Source organism: Eptesicus fuscus, chromosome 12 (assembly GCF_027574615.1).
Source record: "Eptesicus fuscus isolate TK198812 chromosome 12, DD_ASM_mEF_20220401, whole genome shotgun sequence".
In the NCBI taxonomy this organism is placed as follows: domain Eukaryota; kingdom Metazoa; phylum Chordata; class Mammalia; order Chiroptera; family Vespertilionidae; genus Eptesicus; species Eptesicus fuscus.
Genome location: NC_072484.1, coordinates 5030273 through 5050900, shown reverse-complemented (window position 1 = coordinate 5050900; position 20628 = coordinate 5030273). Strand labels below are relative to the sequence as shown.

Here is a 20628-nt window from a genome sequence, read left to right as displayed (position 1 = left end):
TAAGGCTCTTTGTTGAATCTAGAACTCATTAAAAATTATTACGATGGCTTTAAATTTTATGGAAAATTCATTTGTACAAAAAAGGATATAAAATTAATATTTCATGTTTATAAAAATTGTAATGTAAGAACTATCACGGGCACGTACAATTGCACATACAGTTTCCCAGCTCTGACTGTTGGCCGAAGCACTCAACAGTCTGTGCTACGACAGAAACAGGCATTGTCTAAAAACCACTGCTCATTTGGGCCACTTTGGCCAAAATCTAGTGAATGAATTCATGGGTTTGGGATTTTATCCCTCAATTCAAGATGTTGGCCTCTTATAAAATAACTGCAATGTTTTTTGTTTTAATTTTGGAAATATGCAGTGAAAAACAGGCAAACAATTCTAGGCACTGCGTCCAGCTTTGGAAAAAACTATGACTACCAGTGCCACAAATTTCATTGTTTCAAAGAGGACGCTAAGCGTTTCTAACTCGCGTGAGAATGACCTGAACGCCTCACTCATTCAGCATCTTGAGGACCATCTCGCAGGTCAGGTCTCCATCCAGGTCCTGGCTTCCGGCTGTGGTTCCCCCGGAGTGGACAGGAGTCATCTCTCCTGGGTACTGGTCTCCCCTCACCACGGAGGCCTCCTCGGCCTCCCCAGCAGCGGCTTCTTGGGGGGAAAAGGCACAGGGTTGACAAATTTAAAAGAAAGCCAAGAAGTCAGTGCAAATGTATTTTGGAAACAATGGTTTGATTTCTAGCCCAGCAGCACGCTTTTCAGAAAGCCATCTTTCTATGGATGGGACAGGACAATCAGTCTGCTCTCAACTCTGCCTTCTGTCAGCGTTTCCCAACCTCAGCGCCACAGGTGTTCCCTGCTGTGGGGCTTTAAACAAAATCCAGTGCATTTAGGTGAAGCCACTCATCTGTTTTCAGATCCATCCCACTTAGGGCCCCGGTCCAGGTGGCCTGGCCCTGCTGTTGGATTTCACCTGGTTTGTCGGCTCCAATAAACGAGTGTACCTGCAGTGGGTTGAATCCTTGCCCCCCACCCCCCCAAAGTTGTGTCCATACTCTAACACCTGACCCGAGTGTGACCTTTTTGAAATAAGGGTCTTTGGAGATGTAATTAGGGATCTCGAGATGAGATCATGTCAATTTCCCAGGCAGACCCTAAGCCATGACAAGGGGCTTTATAAGAGATAGAAAAGGTAAAGACGGACAGAGAGGTCATGTGACGACAGGCTGGGGTGATGCAGCCAAGAGCCAGGGAACGCTGGGGCCACCAGGAGCTGGAAGAGGCACGAGGCCCCTCCCCTGGAGCCTCCGGAGGGAGCAGGGCCTGGCCACGCCTGGATTCGGGATGTCTGGCTCCAGACTGCGGGGGGACAGACCTCCTTGGTCCAAGCCCCCCGTTTGCAGTCATTATTGCAGCTTCTGGGGTGTGAACACAGCGCCCAGCAACCCACAGCTTTGCTGAGGGGGGAGCTTCAGGGACAGGAGGGCAGTGGGCATGTGTGGCTGTCATCCAGCCACTAAAATGCCCCCCAGGAACCCATGTGGTGGGGGGTGTGGACTCCCCCAGGGATCCCCAGTCACTTCCCCACTCCGACCTCACTGCAGCCCTGAGAGGTGGGTAAGTAACCAGGCTGCTCCACCCATGACCACACGGGGCCAAATGGAGCTCCAGACCTGCCCCAAGTGGCAGGAAGCCGCTCCTGGGCCGGGCGCCTTCGGGGCCTGGTCCTCAGGGTTCCTGGGTGTGCTCCCCCAGAACGCTCAGCACCCGGGGAAATGTAGCGAGAACATCGGGGTCCAATTCAAACCCAATACGTTTAAAAGGAGGTACCGTATTCCTCCTTCGGGATCGCCCACTCCCTCGCCGCGGTCCGTCCTCCTGCTCCGGGCGCCGCCGCCGCACACTTCTCCGCGTGTCTCCGCATGTTGGTCTGCGGGAAGCGACACAGACACGCTGAGAGCCCGAAGGAACGCGGCCCAGGTCGCGCCGTGGACCAGGTGGGCGCGCCACGCTCTTACGCAAAAGGACGGCGTGTGAAGGTGACCCTTTCTGTCGTGTGTGTGTGTGTGTGTGTGTGTGTGTGTGTGGGTCTAGCTGCAAGCGGGTGCATTTTAGGTAGTTCTTTGTAACAGAAGTCAAAACGTACTTTTCTAGATTGCTTCTACTCTCCAAGGTGAGGCTGGATATTAAACCTGAAATTCAATGTATTGGTCGGATTTATGAAAACCAATAAAAGACCAGAGCCATCACGGCCCTGCCAGCGGCTCGCCTGCCCTGCTCTGAGTTATGAACACTGCGAACGGCAATCAGATTACAGTGGGCGTCTCGGGGTCCCGGTCGAGCCTCTCAGCGATATATTCTTAGGTAGGAACGTTGAGGAGGATTTGAAATAAGGCAGAAAACGTTCACCATCTGAAAAGTCCATGTGCTAATGGAAGATGCTGGTGACATGTCATTAAGTTTGCCAATCCCATTACATTTCCATTTTGACTTCAGGACGGGGCTTCCTGGGCTTATGGGTGGCAGAAGGGGGATTCGCACATAACAGGGGGGGAGGTTACGGGTTAGTGAAACTCCATTTGGCCTTTATGCACAGGGGCTGGCGCACTGCGGCCGCGGGCAGCCTGGCCGGCCAACGGCTCCTGTACAGCAAGTGCTCTGGGACACGCCACCTCCCCTCATTTAGGAACCTCCACCGCCGGCTGTGTTTGTGCTTTAACCTCAGACGTGAGCCGTCGGGGAGGAGAGGATCTGTCTGGTCTGAGAAGCTGAACATATTCACTGTCTGGCCCTTCCCGGAAAAGCCTGCCGGCCCTGGTTTGCAGGGGGGTGGTGGGCACAGGAAGCCTCCAGGGTGGAGGATGCCACTGAGGATAAAGGGCAACGGTTCCTTCCCACACCACACTCGCCCCACAGCCTCAGCGCGTTCGTGGTTAAGAACGTCTCACGTCAGTTTCGAATGAACAAAGACGTCCAACGAAAACACACCAGCCTTTCAGAAGCAGGTGGAGTAACCCTCTAGGACACCCAGGCTCGGTAGGACTCAGGGGCAAGGTGACGGACGTGACGAACAGCTGTGTCGGAGAGAAGCTGCTCCTGGAGGACCCAGAGGCCTCACTCCCGAGCAGGGTCCTCCCGGAGGAAGGGGACCTGGCCGGTGACGTCCTGGGGCCACTGTGTGTTAAAGCACGGCAGCTTGTTGCCCTGGCTGGTGTGGCTCAGTTGGTTGACCATTGTCCTGCACCCTGAAGGGGGGCGGGTTCGACTCCCAGGCAGGGCACATTCCCGGGTTGTGGGTTTGGTCCCCAGTCTGGGTGGGTGCGGAAGGCACCGACTGATGTGAGAGAGATGGAATTCTTCATATACCCCGGCCGCACATCTGCACACCTTCCCCCGCTATCAACACCCCCCACCGGATGGCACATTTGCTATAACTGACGAACCTACATTGACACGTCATCATCACTCAAAGCCCACAGTTTAGCTTAGCGTTCACTCTTGGTGGTGTACGTTCTATGGGTTTGGACAGATGTATAATGACATGTGTCCATCATGTGTCATACGGAGTAGTTTCACGGCCCTAAAAATCCTGTGCTTCGCCCATTCATTCCTCCCTCTCCAACTCCTGGTCTTTTCCTGTCTTCATAATTTTGCCTTTTCCAGAATGTCATATACTTGGAATTAAATAGTATGTAGCTTTTCAGATTGACTTCTTCCACTTAGTAATGTGCATTTAAGATTCTCCCATGTCGCCCGGCTGGTATGGCTCAGTAGTTGAGCGTCAATCTATGAACCAGGAGGTCACAGTTCGATTCTCAGGTTGTGGGCTCAATCCTCAGTAGTGGATGTACAGGAGGCAGCCGATCAATGTTTTTCTCTCATTGATGTTTGTCTCTCTCTCTCTCTCCCTTCCTCTCTCTGAAGTCAATAAAAACACATTTTTAAAAAAGCAACAGCAGAAAAAGCTTTTTAAAAGATTCCCCCGTCTCTTCATGGCCTGACAGCTCACTTCTTTTCAGTGCTGGGTAATATTCCATTGTCCGGATGGGCCACAGTTTAAGTGCCCGTTCATCTCCCGAAGGACACCTTGGTGGCTGCCAAGTTTTGGCTATTATGAATAAAACTGCTACACAGTAGGTCTTCCTGTGGACATAAGCTTTCAACTCCTTTGGGTAAATACCAAGTATTGTGATTGCTGGATTGTATGGCAAAAAATATGTTTAGTTTTGTAAGAAACTGCCAAAGTGTCTTACAAAGTGTCTATATCATTTTGCGTTCCCACCAGCAATGCTTTTTAAAAAATATGTTTTTATTGATTTCAGAGAGAGGGAGAGAGAGATGGAAACATCAGTGATGAGAGAGAATCATGGATGGGCTGCCTCCTGCTGGGGATCGAGCCCGCAACCCGGGCATGTGCCCTGACTGGGAATTGAACCATGACCTCCTGGTTCAGGGGTGGACATTCAACCTTTGAGCTTATTTTATTTTTGTTTATTTATTTGTTAATCCTCATTAGAGTATATTTTCCCATTGATCTTTAGAGAGAGTAGAAGGAAGGGAGGGGAAGAGAGACAGAGAGGGGGGGAGGGAGAGAGAAAGAGAGAGAGAGAGAGAGAGAGAGAGAGAGAGAGAGAGAGAGATCAATGTGAAAGAGATACATGTGGGATACAATCCAGGTACATGCCCTTAACCAGGAATCAAACCCATGACCCTCTGGTGTGTGGGCCGACGACCTAACCACTGAGCACCCGCCAGGACGGGCCTCCCCACTTTAAGCAGCCAGCAGTGTCGGAGAGCTCTTTCCCAGCTCTTTCACGGTGTCTTGTTAGTTAGTTAATCCTGGCACCGGAGGATATTTTTCTATTGATTTTTAGGGAAAGTGGGAGAAAGAGGGAAAGACAAAGGGAAACATTCATGTGAGAGAAACACATCGATTGGCTGCCTCCTGCCTGCGCCCTGACCCAAGGCCTGGGCCGGGGAGGAGCCTGCAACCCAGGTACATGCCCTTGGCCAGAATCGAACCCGGGACCCTTTGGTCCGCAGGCTGACGCTCTATCCACAGAGGCAAATAGGCTAGGACCATCATGGCTTCCTTAATTGTAGCTATCACAACAGCTAACTCTAGGGGTATCTTTTTGTGATGTTGATTCGAATTTCCCTGGTAACTAATGATGCCAAGCATCTCTCATGAGCTTCTTTGGAGAAGTGTCTGTTTAATTTTCCTGTTTTTAATTGGTTAGTTGACTTTTTGTTGTTATTAAGTTGTAAGAGTTTTTTTAATATATATATTCCAGATGTAAATCCAAATATCTTCCTTTTTGAATGAAAGACAAAGTTTCAAAGCTTCTGATTCCACGCTTTGAGGGACACTACGAGGCCAACTCATTCTGTTCTCCGCTTTCTGCTTCTCTCACCAGAGGGCGCTCCGCTCAATGTTAACCTCATAGGAATGCTCCTTCTTGAGCGTTGCCATGACTTTTATTTGACATTTCGAACTACTGGCATGAACACTCCAGAGTCATCCCACTATGCTCCCTACCAGAGCACACAACGACCCTACCTTTCAAGAGAAAAGAAAAGTCCGTCCCCCCCCCCCCCCCCCATAAAAATAGTCAACTTCAGGTAACTCAAAACTTTTGTAAAGTTAGCGTGGAGCACACATCATCTCAGGATCTAGCTAACATGTGTGTGTGTGTGTGTGTGTGTGTGTGTGTGGACACTCTTCCTTTCTGAAGGGACTCATGCCCCGCCTTTGAGTAGGGGCTGGACTCAGTGATTCGTTTCTAATGAACAGAAGTAATGCTGTCACTTTTAAGACCAGGTGACAAAAGGCTTGGTGGCTTCCTCCTTGCACACTGGAGCAGTCCAATGGAGAGGCCCGTGTGCCCAGGAGCCCAGGCCTGTGCCCACCCCACCGAGAGGCTCCCCAGCCGGGGCCAGCCTTCAGAGGGTACAGCCCCGCCAACACCCTGAGGCAGCCTCAGGGGCCGGGAGCCAGAGCCACCCAGCCGAGGGTGGGCCACGGGACCTGAGGTCAGACATGTTTGGGGCTTAAGCCGAGCAGTGTGAGGCAATCTGTTAGGCCGCAAATAGAAAACAAGCACAACACCCCAAAAGAATAAAGCGGGAGGGTAGATGGTGTGCTTAGCACGGTACCGACAGCACTCTGTTAAGACCATCTGTGAGCCCTGGCCGGTTTGGCTCAGTGGACAGAGCGTCGGCCTGCGGACTGAAGGCGCCCGGGTTTGATTCCGGTCAAGGGCACAGGCCCGAGTTGCGGGCTTGACCCCCAGTGGGGGGCATGCGGGAGGCAGCCAATCAATGGTTCTCTCTCATCACTGATGTTTCTATCTCTCCTTCTCCCTTCCTCTCTGAAATCAATGAACACACACACACACACACACACACACACACACACACCACATGTGAAACATTTTGAAAATTGCTTTCTCTCTGTGAAGAAGCCTAAATCGAATTCACAGGAACAATTTTTAAGTGTTACCCTAAAACTAGGGATTCTCCCTGGATTGCTGTGCGTCTGGGAATCCCTAAAAGTATTTGCAAGGCTTTGTCTGCAGGACTGTCTTCTCTTGCAGAAGGAGAGAGCACACTTTGATAAGATTTTCAAGAGTTCTGTGGCGGCTAACACCTTCCCAAGGCACAGCAGGTGCCACCTGGCCGGGTCCGTAACTGGGTTTCCGCCCGCCCGCCTGCCCGCCCGGAGAGGGCCGCTGTGCCGGGAGGAAGGGGGTCCTTTCGAGGAGATGGATGGCGGGAGCTTACCCAGCGGGAGAAGCCTCTCCTGCACTGGGGGCACTGGTGCACGGCCGGGGGCGAGGCGGCGGCGTGGCATTTCCTGGCGTGAGCGCTCAGCAGCTCCTTCTTTCGGAAGCGCTGGCTGCAGGCCAGGCAGGCGAACGGCTTCTCTCCGGTGTGGGTCCGGGTGTGAGCCGCCATGTGGCGCCCCTGGAGGGAGGGGAACAGCCGCTCAGCTCTTGACAGGGATGTTTTGTGTTGGACGTTATGTATCGTATGTTTTTTCCTCCCCAAAGGTGAGCGCACTGCTAGGAAAGATCACAGCGGGGACACTGCCCACAGCACCAGCCCGAGGGGTGGGAGCGGCCTGCGTAGGGCCCGTGGTCTCCTGTCCCCTCCCAGCGCTCCCACAGGCCGGGTCCCCCCCCCCCAGCGCTCCCACAGGCCCAGATGCCCTCCCAGCGCCCCCACAGGCCGGGTCCCCCCCTCCCAGCGCTCCCACAGGCCCGGTTCCCCCCTCCCAGCGCTCCCACAGGCCGGGTCCCCCCCCAGCGCTCCCACAGGCCGGGTCCCCCCCCAGCGCTCCCACAGGCCGGGTCCCTCCCCCAGAGCTCCCACAGGCCTGGTCCCCCACCCAGAGCTCCCACAGGCCGGGTCCCCCCCCAGCGCTCCCACAGGCCGGGTCCCTCCCCCAGAGCTCCCACAGGCCGGGTCCCCCCCTCCCAGCGCTCCCACAGGCCGGGTCCCCCCCTCCCAGCGCTCCCACAGGCCGGGTCCCCCCCTCCCAGCGCTCCCACAGGCCGGGTCCCCCCCTCCCAGCATTCCCACAGGCCGGGTCCCCCCCTCCCAGCGCCCCCACAGGCCGGGTCCCCCCCTCCCAGCGCTCCCACAGGCCGGGTCCCCCCCTCCCAGCGCTCCCACAGGCCGGGTCCCCCCCCCCCCAGCGCTCCCACAGGCCGGGTCCCCCCACCAGCGCTCCCACAGGCCGGGTCCCCCCCCTCCCAGCGCTCCCACAGGCCGGGTCCCCCCCTCCCAGCGCTCCCACAGGCCGGGTCCCCTCCTCCCAGCGCTCCCACAGGCCGGGTCCCCCCCTCTCAGCGCCCCCACAGGCCGGGTCCCCCCCCTCCCAGCGCTCCCACAGGCCGGGTCCCCCCCTCCCAGCGCCCCCACAGGCCGGGTCCCCCCCTCCCAGCGCCCCCACAGGCCCGGTTCCCCCCTCCCAGCGCCCCCACAGGCCCGGTTCCCCCCTCCCAGCGCTCCCACAGGCCCAGATGCCCTCCCAGTGCTCCCACAGGCCGGGTCCCCCCTCCCAGCGCCCCCACAGGTCAGGTCCCCCCTCCCAGCGCCCCCACAGGCCGGGTCCCCCCTCCCAGCGCTCCCACAGGCCGGGTCCCCCCCTCCCAGCGCTCCCACAGGCCCGGTCCCCCCCCTCCCAGCGCTCCCACAGGCCCGGTTCCCCCCTCCCAGAGCTCTCACAGGCCGGGTTCCCCCCTCCCAGCGCTCCCACAGGCCGGGTCCCCCCCCTCCCAGCGCTCCCACAGGCCGGGTGCCCTCCCAGAGCTCCCACAAGCTGGGTCCCCTCCCAGCGCCCCCACAGGCCGGGTCCCCCCCTCCTAGCGCTCCCACAGGCCGGGTCCCCCCCTCCCAGAGCCCCCACAGGCCGGGTCCCCTCCCAGCGCCCCCACAGGCCGGGTCCCCCCCCTCCCAGCGCTCCCACAGGCCGGGTCCCCTCCCAGCGCCCCCACAGGCCGGGTCTCCCCCTCCCAGCGCCCCCACAGGCCGGGTCCCCTCCCAGCGCTCCCACAGGCCGGGTCCCCTCCCAGCGCCCCCACAGGCCCGGGTCCCCTCCCAGCGCCCCCACAGGCCGGGTCCCCCCCCCTCCCAGCGCTCCCACAGGCCGGGTCCCCCCCCTCCCAGCGCTCCCACAGGCCCAGATGCCCTCCCAGTGCTCCCACAGGCCGGGTCCCCCCTCCCAGCGCCCCCCACAGGTCAGGTCCCCCCTCCCAGCGCCCCCACAGGCCGGGTCCCCCCTCCCAGCGCTCCCACAGGCCGGGTCCCCCCCTCCCAGCGCTCCCACAGGCCCGGTCCCCCCCTCCCAGCGCTCCCACAGGCCCGGTTCCCCCCTCCCAGAGCTCTCACAGGCCGGGTTCCCCCCTCCCAGCGCTCCCACAGGCCGGGTCCCCCCCTCCCAGCGCTCCCACAGGCCGGGTCCCCCTGTCCCAGAGCTCTCACAGGCCGGGTTCCCCCCTCCCAGCACTCCCACAGGCCGGGTCCCCCCCCTCCCAGCGCTCCCACAGGCCGGGTCCCCTCCCAGCGCCCCCACAGGCCGGGTCTCCCCCTCCCAGCGCCCCCACAGGCCGGGTCCCCCCTCCCAGCACCCCCATAGGCCAGGTCCCCCCTCCCAGCGCCCCCACAGGCCGGGTCCCCCCCTCCCAGCGCTCCCACAGGCCGGGTCCCCTCCCAGCGCCCCCACAGGCCGGGTCTCCCCCTCCCAGCGCCCCCACAGGCCGGGTCCCCCCTCCCAGCACCCCCATAGGCCAGGTCCCCCCTCCCAGCGCCCCCACAGGCCGGGTCCCCCCCTCCCAGCGCTCCCACAGGCCCGGTCCCCCCCTCCCAGCGCTCCCACAGGCCCGGTTCCCCCCCTCCCAGCGCTCCCACAGGCCGGGTCCCCCCCCAGCGCTCCCCCAGGCCCGGTTCCCCCCTCCCAGCGCTCCCACAGGCCCGGTTCCCCCCTCCCAGCGCTCCCACAGGCCGGGTGCCCTCCCAGCGCCCCCACAGGCCGGGTCCCCTCCCAGCGCCCCCACAGGCCGGGTCCCCCCCCCCCAGCGCTCCCACAGGCCCGGTTCCCCCCTCCCAGCGCCCCCACAGGCCGGGTCCCCTCCCAGCGCCCCCACAGGCCGGGGTCCCCTCCCAGCGCCCCCACAGGCCGGGTCCCCCCCCTCCCAGCACTCCCATAGGCCGGGTTCCCTCCCAGCGCTCCCACAGGCCGGGTCCCCCCCCTCCCAGCGCCCCCACAGGCCGGGTCCCCCCCTCCCAGCACTCCCATAGGCCGGGTCCCCTCCCAGCACTCCCACAGGCCGGGTCCCCCCCTCCCAGCGCTCCCACAGGCCCGGGTCCCCCCCTCCCAGCACTCCCATAGGCCGGGTCCCCTCCCAGCACTCTCACAGGCCGGGTCCCCCCCTCCCAGCACTCCCATAGGCCGGGTCCCCTCCCAGCACTCTCACAGGCCGGGTCCCCCCCTCCCAGCGCTCCCACAGGCCCGGGTCCCCCCCTCCCAGCGCCCCCACAGGCCGGGTCCCCCCCTCCCAGCGCCCCCACAGGCCGGGTCCCCCCCTCCCAGAGCCCCCACAGGCCGGGTCCCCTCCCAGCGCCCCCACAGGCCGGGGTCGGAGAACACACCTGCGGGAGGGAAACGACAACCACTTTCCCTCCAAGAGTCCACGTGTTTGCAGACCGTGAACTGCGTTTACGAAGGGCGGACAGAATCGCAAACTGAACAGAGTTAGAGCTTCAGTGCACGGCCGCGTGGGGCTGGAAGCACACGAAGCTTCCGCTCCCCTCCTACGTCCTGACGGAAGGATGACAAACCTTCCCAGCGAATTGAAAGCATCCCGGCGCCAGGGACTGTTCTCAGCAAAGAAGCAGCAGAACTTTTAACCAAGATTTATATGAGCAAAGAATTTCGGGAGAATCAGGACAAAAAATATGTAAAATCAAACAAAAATACACATTTCACTTGTTTGATTTAAAATGTTATGACTCTTTCGTTTGTTTGTTTTTGTTAATCCTCCCCTGAGGATACTTTTCCATTGATTTTTAGGGAGAGTGGAGGAGAGAGGGAGAGACAGAGAGAAACATCGATGTGACCTCGACTGGTTGCCTCCTGCACAGCAGGGCCCGGGCCGGGCCGGAGCCAGGAGCCTGCAACCAGGGTACGTGCCCTTGGCCAGCATCGAACCTGGGACCCTTTGGTCCGCAGGCGGACGCTCTGTGTCCTGAGCCAAACCGGCCGGGGCTAAAAGGCCCTGATTCAGATGACATCCATGAGCACGTCCGCACTCCGGTTCATCGCCTAATGGACAGTCTTCCAGTCTCTCTCCGGAACACCTTCCGCCCGTCCACCTGCCTCTCATCTCCTCCAGGACCATCTCCCGGTCTCCCCGCCGGGCGTCACCGTCCCACCTGGAGCCTGGGTCTCCAGAATCAGTGCCCTCAGAGCTCCCAGCAGGGTCCCAGCTCAAGGTCCCTCTCTGCTCTCTGCCTGACCCTCCCTGGGCCCCCTGCTCCCCTCCAAGTCTTATCCATCTTCCAGGAAATTCTCCTAGTTCATTTCTGAAAAATTGAGCCTGGGCTTAGAATATTTCAATGCTCAAAGTTTACCAGAAAAACTCTCTCTTTTCTTTACTCAAAGCATCTACCGTTTACAGCTCCCACTTTGAAAACAGTCAGCACTGACTCCCACCTTTCCTAACCAGGCAAAATATCCAAGTGGCACGTGCCTTTTAAAAAAAATCCTCATTCAAGGATATGTTTTTCATTGATATTTTAGAAAGAGAGGAAGGGAGAGGGACAGAAACAGCAATGTGAGAGGAAAACATTGATAGGTTGTCTCCCGCATGCACCCCGAACAGGGATCGAACCCGTAACCTGGGGATGAGCCCTGACTGGGACTCGAACCCTTCGGTGTACAGGACGATGCCCCAACCAACCGAGCCACACTGGCCAGGGCAGTTCCCACACTTTTGGTCTTAGGACGCCTTTTACTCTTAAACATTATTAATACTCCAAAAAATGATTAATGCTGACTGTATTAGAAATCAAAACTGAGAAATTAAAATATGAAAGCAGTTATAGATTCTTTTAAAAAGAACAATAAACCAACTACACCTTAACATATTTCTATAACCACATATTACCTTTTTTTCAAAACAAAAATGAGTATCCGGCTTAGCAGAGAGAGCTGCCAGTCACCGTGTAGGACAAGCTTATATACACAAGCACTGGTTTATCTGAAATTCAAATTTAAATGAAGACAGCCTGGTTCTCATCTCTGCTTCTGCCTTCAGTCAGCCGAGGTGTGTTGTGGTTGAGATACTAGTAGATGGAGGAAATCTACTCTTACAGATAGGTAGCTGGGAAAGGGACAGAATTTTAATAGCTTTTTCAAATAATTGTAGACATTCTTTTTTTGATATTACACCAAAACTCAAAAAGTGGTATTCCTTAAAAATTGGCTAGAACGTGGAGTCTGAAACCACCCAATGAACTTTTTGTACGCTGTTACATTAAAATCTGTTGACCTATCTTATACTTTGAATGGATTCTTTACCTAGCCCTCATTTTGTAAAATAATAGATTGGTTGTTGGGGAAAAAAATCAGTTTGAGTTACGAAGAGCTTCTGAATGCTCACACATTTCATTATACCATATACAAAATTGTTTCCTTAAAGTCACGCCCATCTTTGGATATAAGTTTCACAAAATTCTAATTCCAATTCCCTCTTAAAAGCTGATGCATCCTTGGCCACAATATTTCTCTGAAGTGATATGCCTGTTCCATTCACCTTCCAGAGGGAGGCATTGGTATTGTTAAATGTCAGGAACTGAATAAGCAGAGTTTGTCGCTTGCCCTTGCAAGTAAAACTAGAAAAGTGGCCAGTTAAGCTGGCAACTCCAGCAGCCCCACAGGCAATGTCCTCCAGACGGGTCCTGCCTCAGAGGGGAGAGGGGCTTCCTACCGACCTCCAGCTCGCCACCCGGAGCAGTCGGGTCCAGCCTGAATGCAGTTCATAGCTGTGCTGCTCCCCCAAGGGCATGAGGAAGTAAAACCGCCCTTTATTTTTGCTTCCAGTGCACGGGGGCGAAGAGCACAGCGGTGACGGCTCTGCTTTGCTTTGCACTATGGGTCTAAAATCCTCTGGTTTCTCTTGCAAACAAGTACCCTCCATGTGTTGACTAGGCGAGTAAGCTGAAGCGCCACATCCGGTCACACACGGGGGAGCGTCCCTATCAGTGCCACCTCTGCAGCTACGCCAGCAAGGACACCCACAAGCTGAAGCGACACATGAGGACGCACTCAGGTAAGAGTGGCTCGCGCTGGAGGCCACGGCCATAAAGCACCGTCTCATTTCAGAAGGGAGCTGGTAAAACTACTCTTCAAGTTCCAGCATCAGAGTGAGTGTCTCCGCGCCCTCTCGGCTGGGGACTCGCTCTGTGCCTTTGCGTTTCTGTGGCGTCCAGGAGCCCACGTAAACGCTGTGCCGTCACGCCGCTGTGACAAAGAAGACACCATCAAGTAGGAAGAAGACACCTCTGAGGCAGGACAGCGTCTGGAGGACATTGCCTGTGGGGCTGCTGGAGTTGCCAGCTTAACTGGCCACTTTTCTAGTTTTACTTGCAAGGGCAAGTAAAAGGCACCTCCACGGCTTTTGCACAACCAGGGCCAATGCCACGCAGCAAAGGGCATATTGGCATTAATTCATTATTTAAGGACAATATTTTTTAAAATCCGTATCCAAGGATATGTTTTTATTGATTTTTAGGGAGAGAGGAATGGAGAGGAAGAAAGAGAGGGAGAGAGAGAGGGAAGGGAGAGGGAGAGAGAAAGAGAGAGAGAGAGAGAGAGAGAGAGAGAGAGAGAGGGAGAGGGAGAAAGAGAGAGACAGAGAGAAACATCGATCGGTTGCTTTCCATATGCACTTTGACGGCGGATCAAACCCACAAATTAGATATGTGCCCTGACTGGGAATCAAACCCACAACCTTTTTGGTGTATGGGATGGACGCTCCAACCAACAGACCCACCTGGCCAGGACAATCAACGATAAAAAGTTTGACCTCATGGCCTGATTGGTTTCAAGGATCTCTAGGGGCCTATGAACCATACTTTAAGAACTGTTGCTTTAATGTACTGGCTCATGGCTGCCTTTTGGTTATTTTCAGTAGCCTTTTTATAAAAGCACGACTTTTTTCAGCATTTTCAAAGTGATCGGAAAGCCCACTCCAGCCCTCCCTTCTTCCATGGCCTCCCACCGCGTCCCCAAACTGACTGGAACTCAGTACCTGCTTGCAGGTGTAGCTGCACTGCTCACACTTGAACTTCTTCTCGCTCCGATGAGTTTTCTGGTGCTGAAGGAGGCCATAGCGCTCGTGGAAGACGGCGGAACAGTAGCGGCACTCCATCTCTGCGGCTTTGTAAGTGTGCAGGTTGCGCACGTGGACACCTAAAACCGTTACAGAACATTGTATATGCGGGGGGGTGCGATTTCCTGGGAGGCTGATCTAAACCAGGGCTCCGCCCTCGCAGCACGTGAGCACATGGAGGGTGGACCGTCCCGTGCAGGACCTCCAGCAGCACCCCTGGCCTCTACCCACTAGATGCCAGGAGCACCTTTCCTTCTCACAACCGAAATACCACGAAGCTGCACTTATGCAAACCAGCCACCAGATGGCAGCACAGGACTGCTGGAAAAAACACAGGTTCCCAGACTAGTTCCTGCAGCCCAGCTGCCTCCCTGGAATCAGGCCCAGGGCCCCACAGGTTCCCCTGCAGAAGGAAGTTCATCAACTCAAAGGCTCACGCAGGTCGCTCTTCCTCGCGATGAGAGCGGCGCAGTGCGGACACTGGTACTTGGGGACGTTCTCGCTGTGCTTCTGCACGATGTGTATTTTCATGGTGCCGCTCTGGGTGAAGCGCGCGTGGCACACGTGGCATTCGTAGGGCTTCTCGCCTGTAGGATGATGACAAAGACGACCGTCTGCAGAGGGGCCTCACCCCGCAGGCCTCATCCTCCCCAAAGGACACGGGAGCTAAAAGCTTGTCTTTTGTTCCCTTTTTCCTGTGTTCACCCCCAATTAGCACAAAATTCCCAAGCCGAGTCCAAACCGCCCTCTCGTTCCCATCCTCAGCGTAAGGAACTGAGAAGCACATACACATGTTGCTTATACACGAAATACGAAGTCAGTGGACCAGCGCCCTGTTTTATGTGCTTCCAGGCTGAGGATGCATTAAGGAGCTGACTTTTAAACCCTGAACCACCAATGGCAGCAAATACTTGATGGTGTCTTCTTTGTCACAGCGGCGTGACGGCACAGCGTTTACGTGGGCTCCTGGACGCCACAGAAACGCAAAGGCACAGAGCGAGTCCCCAGCCGAGAGGGCGCAGAGACACTCACTCTGATGCTCGAACTTGAAGAGTAGTTTTACCAGCTCCCTTCTGATATGAGACGGTGCTTTATGGCCGTGGCCTCCAGCGCGAGCCACTCTTACCTGAGTGCGTCCTCATGTGTCGCTTCAGCTTGTGGGTGTCCTTGCTGGCGTAGCTGCAGAGGTGGCACTGATAGGGACGCTCCCCCGTGTGTGACCGGATGTGGCGCTTCAGCTTACTCGCCTAATCAACACATGGAGGGTACTTGTTTGCAAGAGAAACCAGAGAATTTTAGACCCAATCTATCAGCATTCTAGAGAGAGACGGGCATTTTAACCTCAGGCCGTACTTCGCACCCTGAGAAACGGGAAGGGGTCGTTACTTTTTATCTCTGTTTGTCACTTGACGTGCGTTTAAGACCCTTAGGGAGAAACCAGCAGTAGTTTCCAGAGACTCTCAGATTCAACTGCACGTTCCACAGGGAAGACTGCAAGCTGGCCCCTCAGGGCCCACGGGCTTTGATTTCCACTCCCAAGGCCACTTACACGCGTGCGGCCGAGTTCAGGCCGCGCCGCAGGAGCACGGAGCAGGGTGCTCCTGTTTGCATAAACAATATGAGAATTTTGAGACATTCGCTCTCTGAGAGGCGGACACCTGCCTGAGGCCCTTCTCAGGCTCTGTGGGATCCACGTGGCCATCCAAGATGGCTCCATGTGCCCGGAGTTTCTTTATAATGAGCCACTTTTAAGTGGAAGAAAACACATTCTAATTTGATTAACTGCATACCCCAGGCAACCAGTCAAAAGGCAATCCACCCATTACCTCCCGTTGGATCATTTTTGCCTGATGGTCTGTTACCTCCCAGAACCACCTTCGTCTGCATTCCCTCCCTGCGGGCCTTGTCCGCCTTTGGCAGAACAGAGGGCAGGGGTGACCGAAGTCAGAGTCCGCCTCGCCTGCCTGTGATCCCCGGGTCTCACTCCCCAGTAAGTGGCACGCACACAGAGGCCCGAAGAACATTCAAGAACAAAAGAAGACTTAGATCCAAACCCAAAACATTAGATTTTTTTTTTTCCAGATGAAAAGTAGATGTCTTCAAGTATATCAGAAAGTGAAACAAAAAGAATTTTTAAGATGACGGCATGAAAGATTTGGTGAAGGGCTGCGAATGATCAAAGGCAGCTATGTGTCAGTCAATCTCCTCTGTTCGCAGGGGAGGGTGTGGGAGGGGGAGCTCGGAGCTTTCACAGGATGTCTTGGGCACCCCAGCGTGATGCATTCCTGCCGGCGGGGTCTGTGTGAGAAATGGCGCGGGGGTGCAGGGAGCTTAGGACGCCCGCTTAAAGCACACCAGCATGGCAAGACTTGGAAACTTCATAAAACGGGGTCCCGTGTGCCAGGCCGGCCAGTCCACAGGCTGCGTGCCGGCGGCGGGCTCCGGAGAAGGGTCTCCGTGTACCTCGATGTTTGCGCTCAGAACCCTCAGGACACCAACCAAAGTCCACTCCAGGCTGGAGCGTCTCAGGTGGCTTTGTTCCTTGAAACTTTCATTTTCGTGTTTTCAAACTAAAGTTACAACCTTTAACTCGGATGAGAAAGAACTTTCAAAAATAGCAATAGCAGAAAAAAATTCTTGGAATCAGAGTCTGACCCTGTCGGCGAAATTCCCTCGTGTATGAAACAAGGTTGCATCATTCCCCTCTTTCAACGTTAGTCGTGCCCTTTAACTTAGTTTCCCTCCGGAGTGCAGTATCCTTTCCCAACTAGGCTCAGAACCAGGTCCCGCAGGCGTCCCGACCGACAGCGGAGGCCTTAAAAATTCCTCGTAGAATCGACAGTGACAGCAATGGTCATGTTCGTGCGTCTCATCCAGCGAGCTGCTGAGCCTGCTAGAAGGTCTAACCAAAGGACCTAGTTGATAGGACCGGGACACAGGACTGAAGTTGGACACACCTGGTTTCTCTGTAGTATCAGGGGATGATATGTTTAAACCTTCAAGCAAGTCGCTTTGTATCTGACCAAGAGCCACTGAGGCAAAAATGTCAGCCGCCCTGCAGCCCGGATCTGGGGTCTGTCTGGAGCCGATACATTTGCGTCTGCGGACCCGAGCGCTCCCTAACATACGAGGGACAGCCCTGAACCTAATTTGAGATTTATTTCCCAAGCACCTCACACGGTTCTGTTTGTAATTTGTACACTTTTATATATTGCTTTTGCTAACAGGTAATCAAAGCAGAAAGAAATCCAATTTTCTATTTTCAATTTAGAAAATTGAATGACTATTATTTCCTGCATAGACTTTGTATGAATAATACCTTTAATAAAACCTCTTTTGTAAGGGATTCTGCTGTTAGTTTAATGTAACATAATTTACAGCAACTTCTTAATAAGACGCCACAGAGCTTTAAGCACACGTGTGAACTTACTTCCACGCTCGCATACTTGCACAGGGAACATTTAAACGGCTTCTCGTGAGTGTGTTTGTACCGTCTGTGCCGGACGAGCTCTCCACTGGTGACAAACGCCATGTCACAGTCGCCACACTTGTGGGGCCTGGTTCCTGTAAAATCACACAGTTTATCCTCCTCAGCAGGATTTCACCACAAGTTTCCTTAGCAATGTGTAACTTCTGAATTACACTCAGCCTCAAAACGCATTACATATGACGAAGAGGCTCGCTGTTTAAGCCTCAAATGGGCCAGGCAGAGGCGAGAAAAGTCTTTGTAACGCCAGTGTTTTTAACTGACATGGCAGAAAACAAGACAAAACTGAAGTCTAAAGCAACACAATATTTTAAAACATAGGACAGGTTGCATTCGCATTCTTAATGCCTTCACACGCATCGCTCCAGGGCCACGTCCTTCTCGGCGGTCACCTGTGTGGGTGTTGATGTGGTTCCGCAGGAGGGTGACCGTGCGGAAGGCCTTCAGGCACAGGTGGCACGCGTGCGGCCTCTCGTTGGTGTGGGTTTTCATGTGACGGTTTAAGCTCGCCGCCCTGGCCGTGGCGAACGTGCACAGATCACAGTGGAAGGGCTGCTCTCTTCCTGCGGGGGGAGACAGTTGCTGCTGTGAAAACCTCTGTGTGTTCCCATTTCTTTTGGGGGTGACGGGAGCACGCTGGGATTAGGCAGTGGCCGTGGGTGCACCAACTTGTGACTATATTAAGAACCTGAAAGGAGCTGGGAATTGGGATTTTGGGGGCACAATCTCTTGTTTTAAATATATGAGAAACTACTATACGGGGAGGGCTGCAAATTCACTCCCCCCCCCCCCCGGCGGGAAGCAGCGGCGGTAATGCTGAATGAGTGACTTGGACCACGGACGGTGTGGCGGTGTGACTTTCTAAACCAAGTCACTTCCCAGCCCAGCCACCTGCTGCAGGAGGAAGGAAACAGAGCCAAGTGTTGCCAAATAGGACTTCAAAAAAATGAGCTAAAGTTTGAGATTTGGAGGGTGAACTCTTAATTTAAACAAGTAAGAAATTATTTTTTAAAGAAGCCAAAAAAACAATTTTGAAGGTCAAATTCATCCTGTGGGCTGTCAAGATTCAATCTCAGGTTTTTTTATTTGTTGGTAATCCTCATCCAAGGATATTTTTTTGCATTGATTTTTAGAGAGAGAGAGAGAGAGAGAGAGAGAGAGAGAGAGAGAATGAGAGATGTGAAAGAAAGACTTCGATGGGTTGCCTCCAAACTGGGTCTGGGGATCAAATCTGCAACCAAGGTACATGTGCTCTTGACCAGGAATCGAACCAGAGACCCTTCAGTGCACAGGCATGTGTTCTAACCACTGAGCCACACCAGGGCTCAACCTCAGTTTTAACATAACTTCAAGGTCCTTCCTGATCTGGCCTGATCTCCCTCTTGGAGCACCGTCCAGCCTCCTTATGAAGCCACACCCACAGGCCGCTTCCTGCTGCCTGGACCGGTGGTCCCCACTGAGTGGTTTCTGAGTCCTTCCCTGGCCCCACCTCACCTCCCTCTCCCCCAGAGGCGCCCCCGCTGCCCTCTCCACATCGCTCCTCCTGCACGGGGAGCAGCTGCGCACTGCAGAGCAGGTCGGAGCCCAGCATTCTAGGTACATGCACAGCATTTTGCAGGAGCATTTTCTACGCTTTTAAAACATTTGTGAGCAAAACGCAAAACGCTTGGATTCGATGCACAATATACAACATCCGTTTAACATTTCTCCCATTTCCTGACTTTCTGAAAGCAACTAGAAGTCCACCACTTAAGACTTGAACAGCAGCCGCTTTTATGCAGCGCCTGTCACACCATGAGCCCACCTACCCTTGGCCTCTTGCTGAGTTTTTGGAGAGCTGGCTGTTCCAACAGGTGGCTGACTAGAGGCAAGAGGACCTTCTGTTTCCTCCCCGTCTACGTTTGAAATCGCCAGGACAATGTCCTCCTCCTGCCTCGCTTCCACAAGAAAGAACTGGTCTTGTGCTTGCGGGACGCCTCCCTCAGCTGGCCGCTGGTCCTCCTCCCGGCTCTTGTCAAGCTGATAAATGAAAACGAGCATTCAGACAAACACGACGCGTCAATGACAACCGGATTCAGCTCTTTGCCTTGACCACACCGAGGAACGCGTGACGAAAGAGAAAACCAAAGTAGCACATAAGGTTGTCCATTGCAACCAGAATGCTTACGCGTAATGATTAAGCATCAAGGAGTTTTGGTGGTAAAGCAACACTGTTTTAAACAAGACCCCACAATGTCACCTGACAGCTTTCTAATTAGTGAAACTTTTTAAAAACTCTTAAGAAAAGAGCACGTGGCCTCCAGGATTTTTCTGGGGATTATTTTAGTGTGGTTAATTTGTCCATACACAATGCCGCACAAAAGGCAACCTAAAAAATAGGTGTTTTTTTTAAAACTGCAGGTAAGGGGTCCGTTTTTTAAACCAGCCGTACCTGCATCAGTGCAGCGCTCTCGGGCGGGCCCTCCGCACCCTCACTGTCCTCAGGGGCCAGGGCCGCGCTGTTCTGCAGGACGTGGAACTGCATGGGCTCCACCGCCTGCAGCGAGTACACCTCGTCCTGGATGCTGATGGCCACGCACTGGTGCAGGCTCTGCTGGGCCCCCTCTCGAACCCACAGCAGCGAGGGCAACCCACGGCCGGCCTCCTGCATCATCACCTGCACCCCCTCTTGGTGCTGTGGCATCTGACAGCCGACATCCTGCAGCTCCCCGTCTTCGAAGGTGGGGTACACCGCCTGCAGGGTCAGGATGTGCGTCCCGCTGTCCTCCATGACGGCGGGCACCAGCTCCTGCTCTCCCTCGGACATCTTGGTCAGGAGAGCCCCATAGATGCACTCGGCCTCCACTTCCCTGGGGTTTGGGGGCTCTTTCGCTCTGCACACTCCATCCTCCTCCTCCTCCTCCTGGGCTTTTTCTGGTACCAATTCTAGCTCTTTGATTTTGGTGAATTGCTTAGAAGGACCAGGGACCTCAGTCCTCGCCATTTTGACTTGGCCTGTTTGAGAAAGAAGCAAGCAGTCTGGTGGGGCACACTGAGGTTTGGCCCCTAGCAGGCTTTGGGGCTGACCTCAGAAGGCTTTAGGCCCCATAGGAATCAGGACTAAGCTGACCGAGCAGATGCCTAGGAGGGGCTGAGCCTCAGCAGGCATTTGTTCAGAACATTCTAGAACCAACAGATTGGGGCTTGAGCAGGTTTTCAGCAAATGCACGTCCTAGGACAAGCAAGGTGGGCCTG

General features: G+C 55.2%; 1 protein-coding gene across 1 annotated transcript; it reads right to left on the bottom strand.

Annotated features, from left to right (window-relative positions):
• Positions 1–502: 502 nt before the first annotated feature.
• CTCFL (CCCTC-binding factor like) lies at positions 503–20377 on the bottom strand. The gene is made up of 10 exons (XM_054724238.1): positions 19830–20377; positions 19203–19402; positions 17787–17957; positions 17338–17471; positions 15034–15154; positions 14345–14494; positions 13827–13987; positions 6793–6975; positions 1840–1939; positions 503–660 (listed from the first exon to the last, which is right to left on the bottom strand). The coding sequence occupies exons 1-10, from the start codon at positions 20375–20377 to the stop codon at positions 503–505; spliced, it is 1926 nt and encodes a 641-aa protein (XP_054580213.1).
• Positions 20378–20628: the final 251 nt, after the last annotated feature.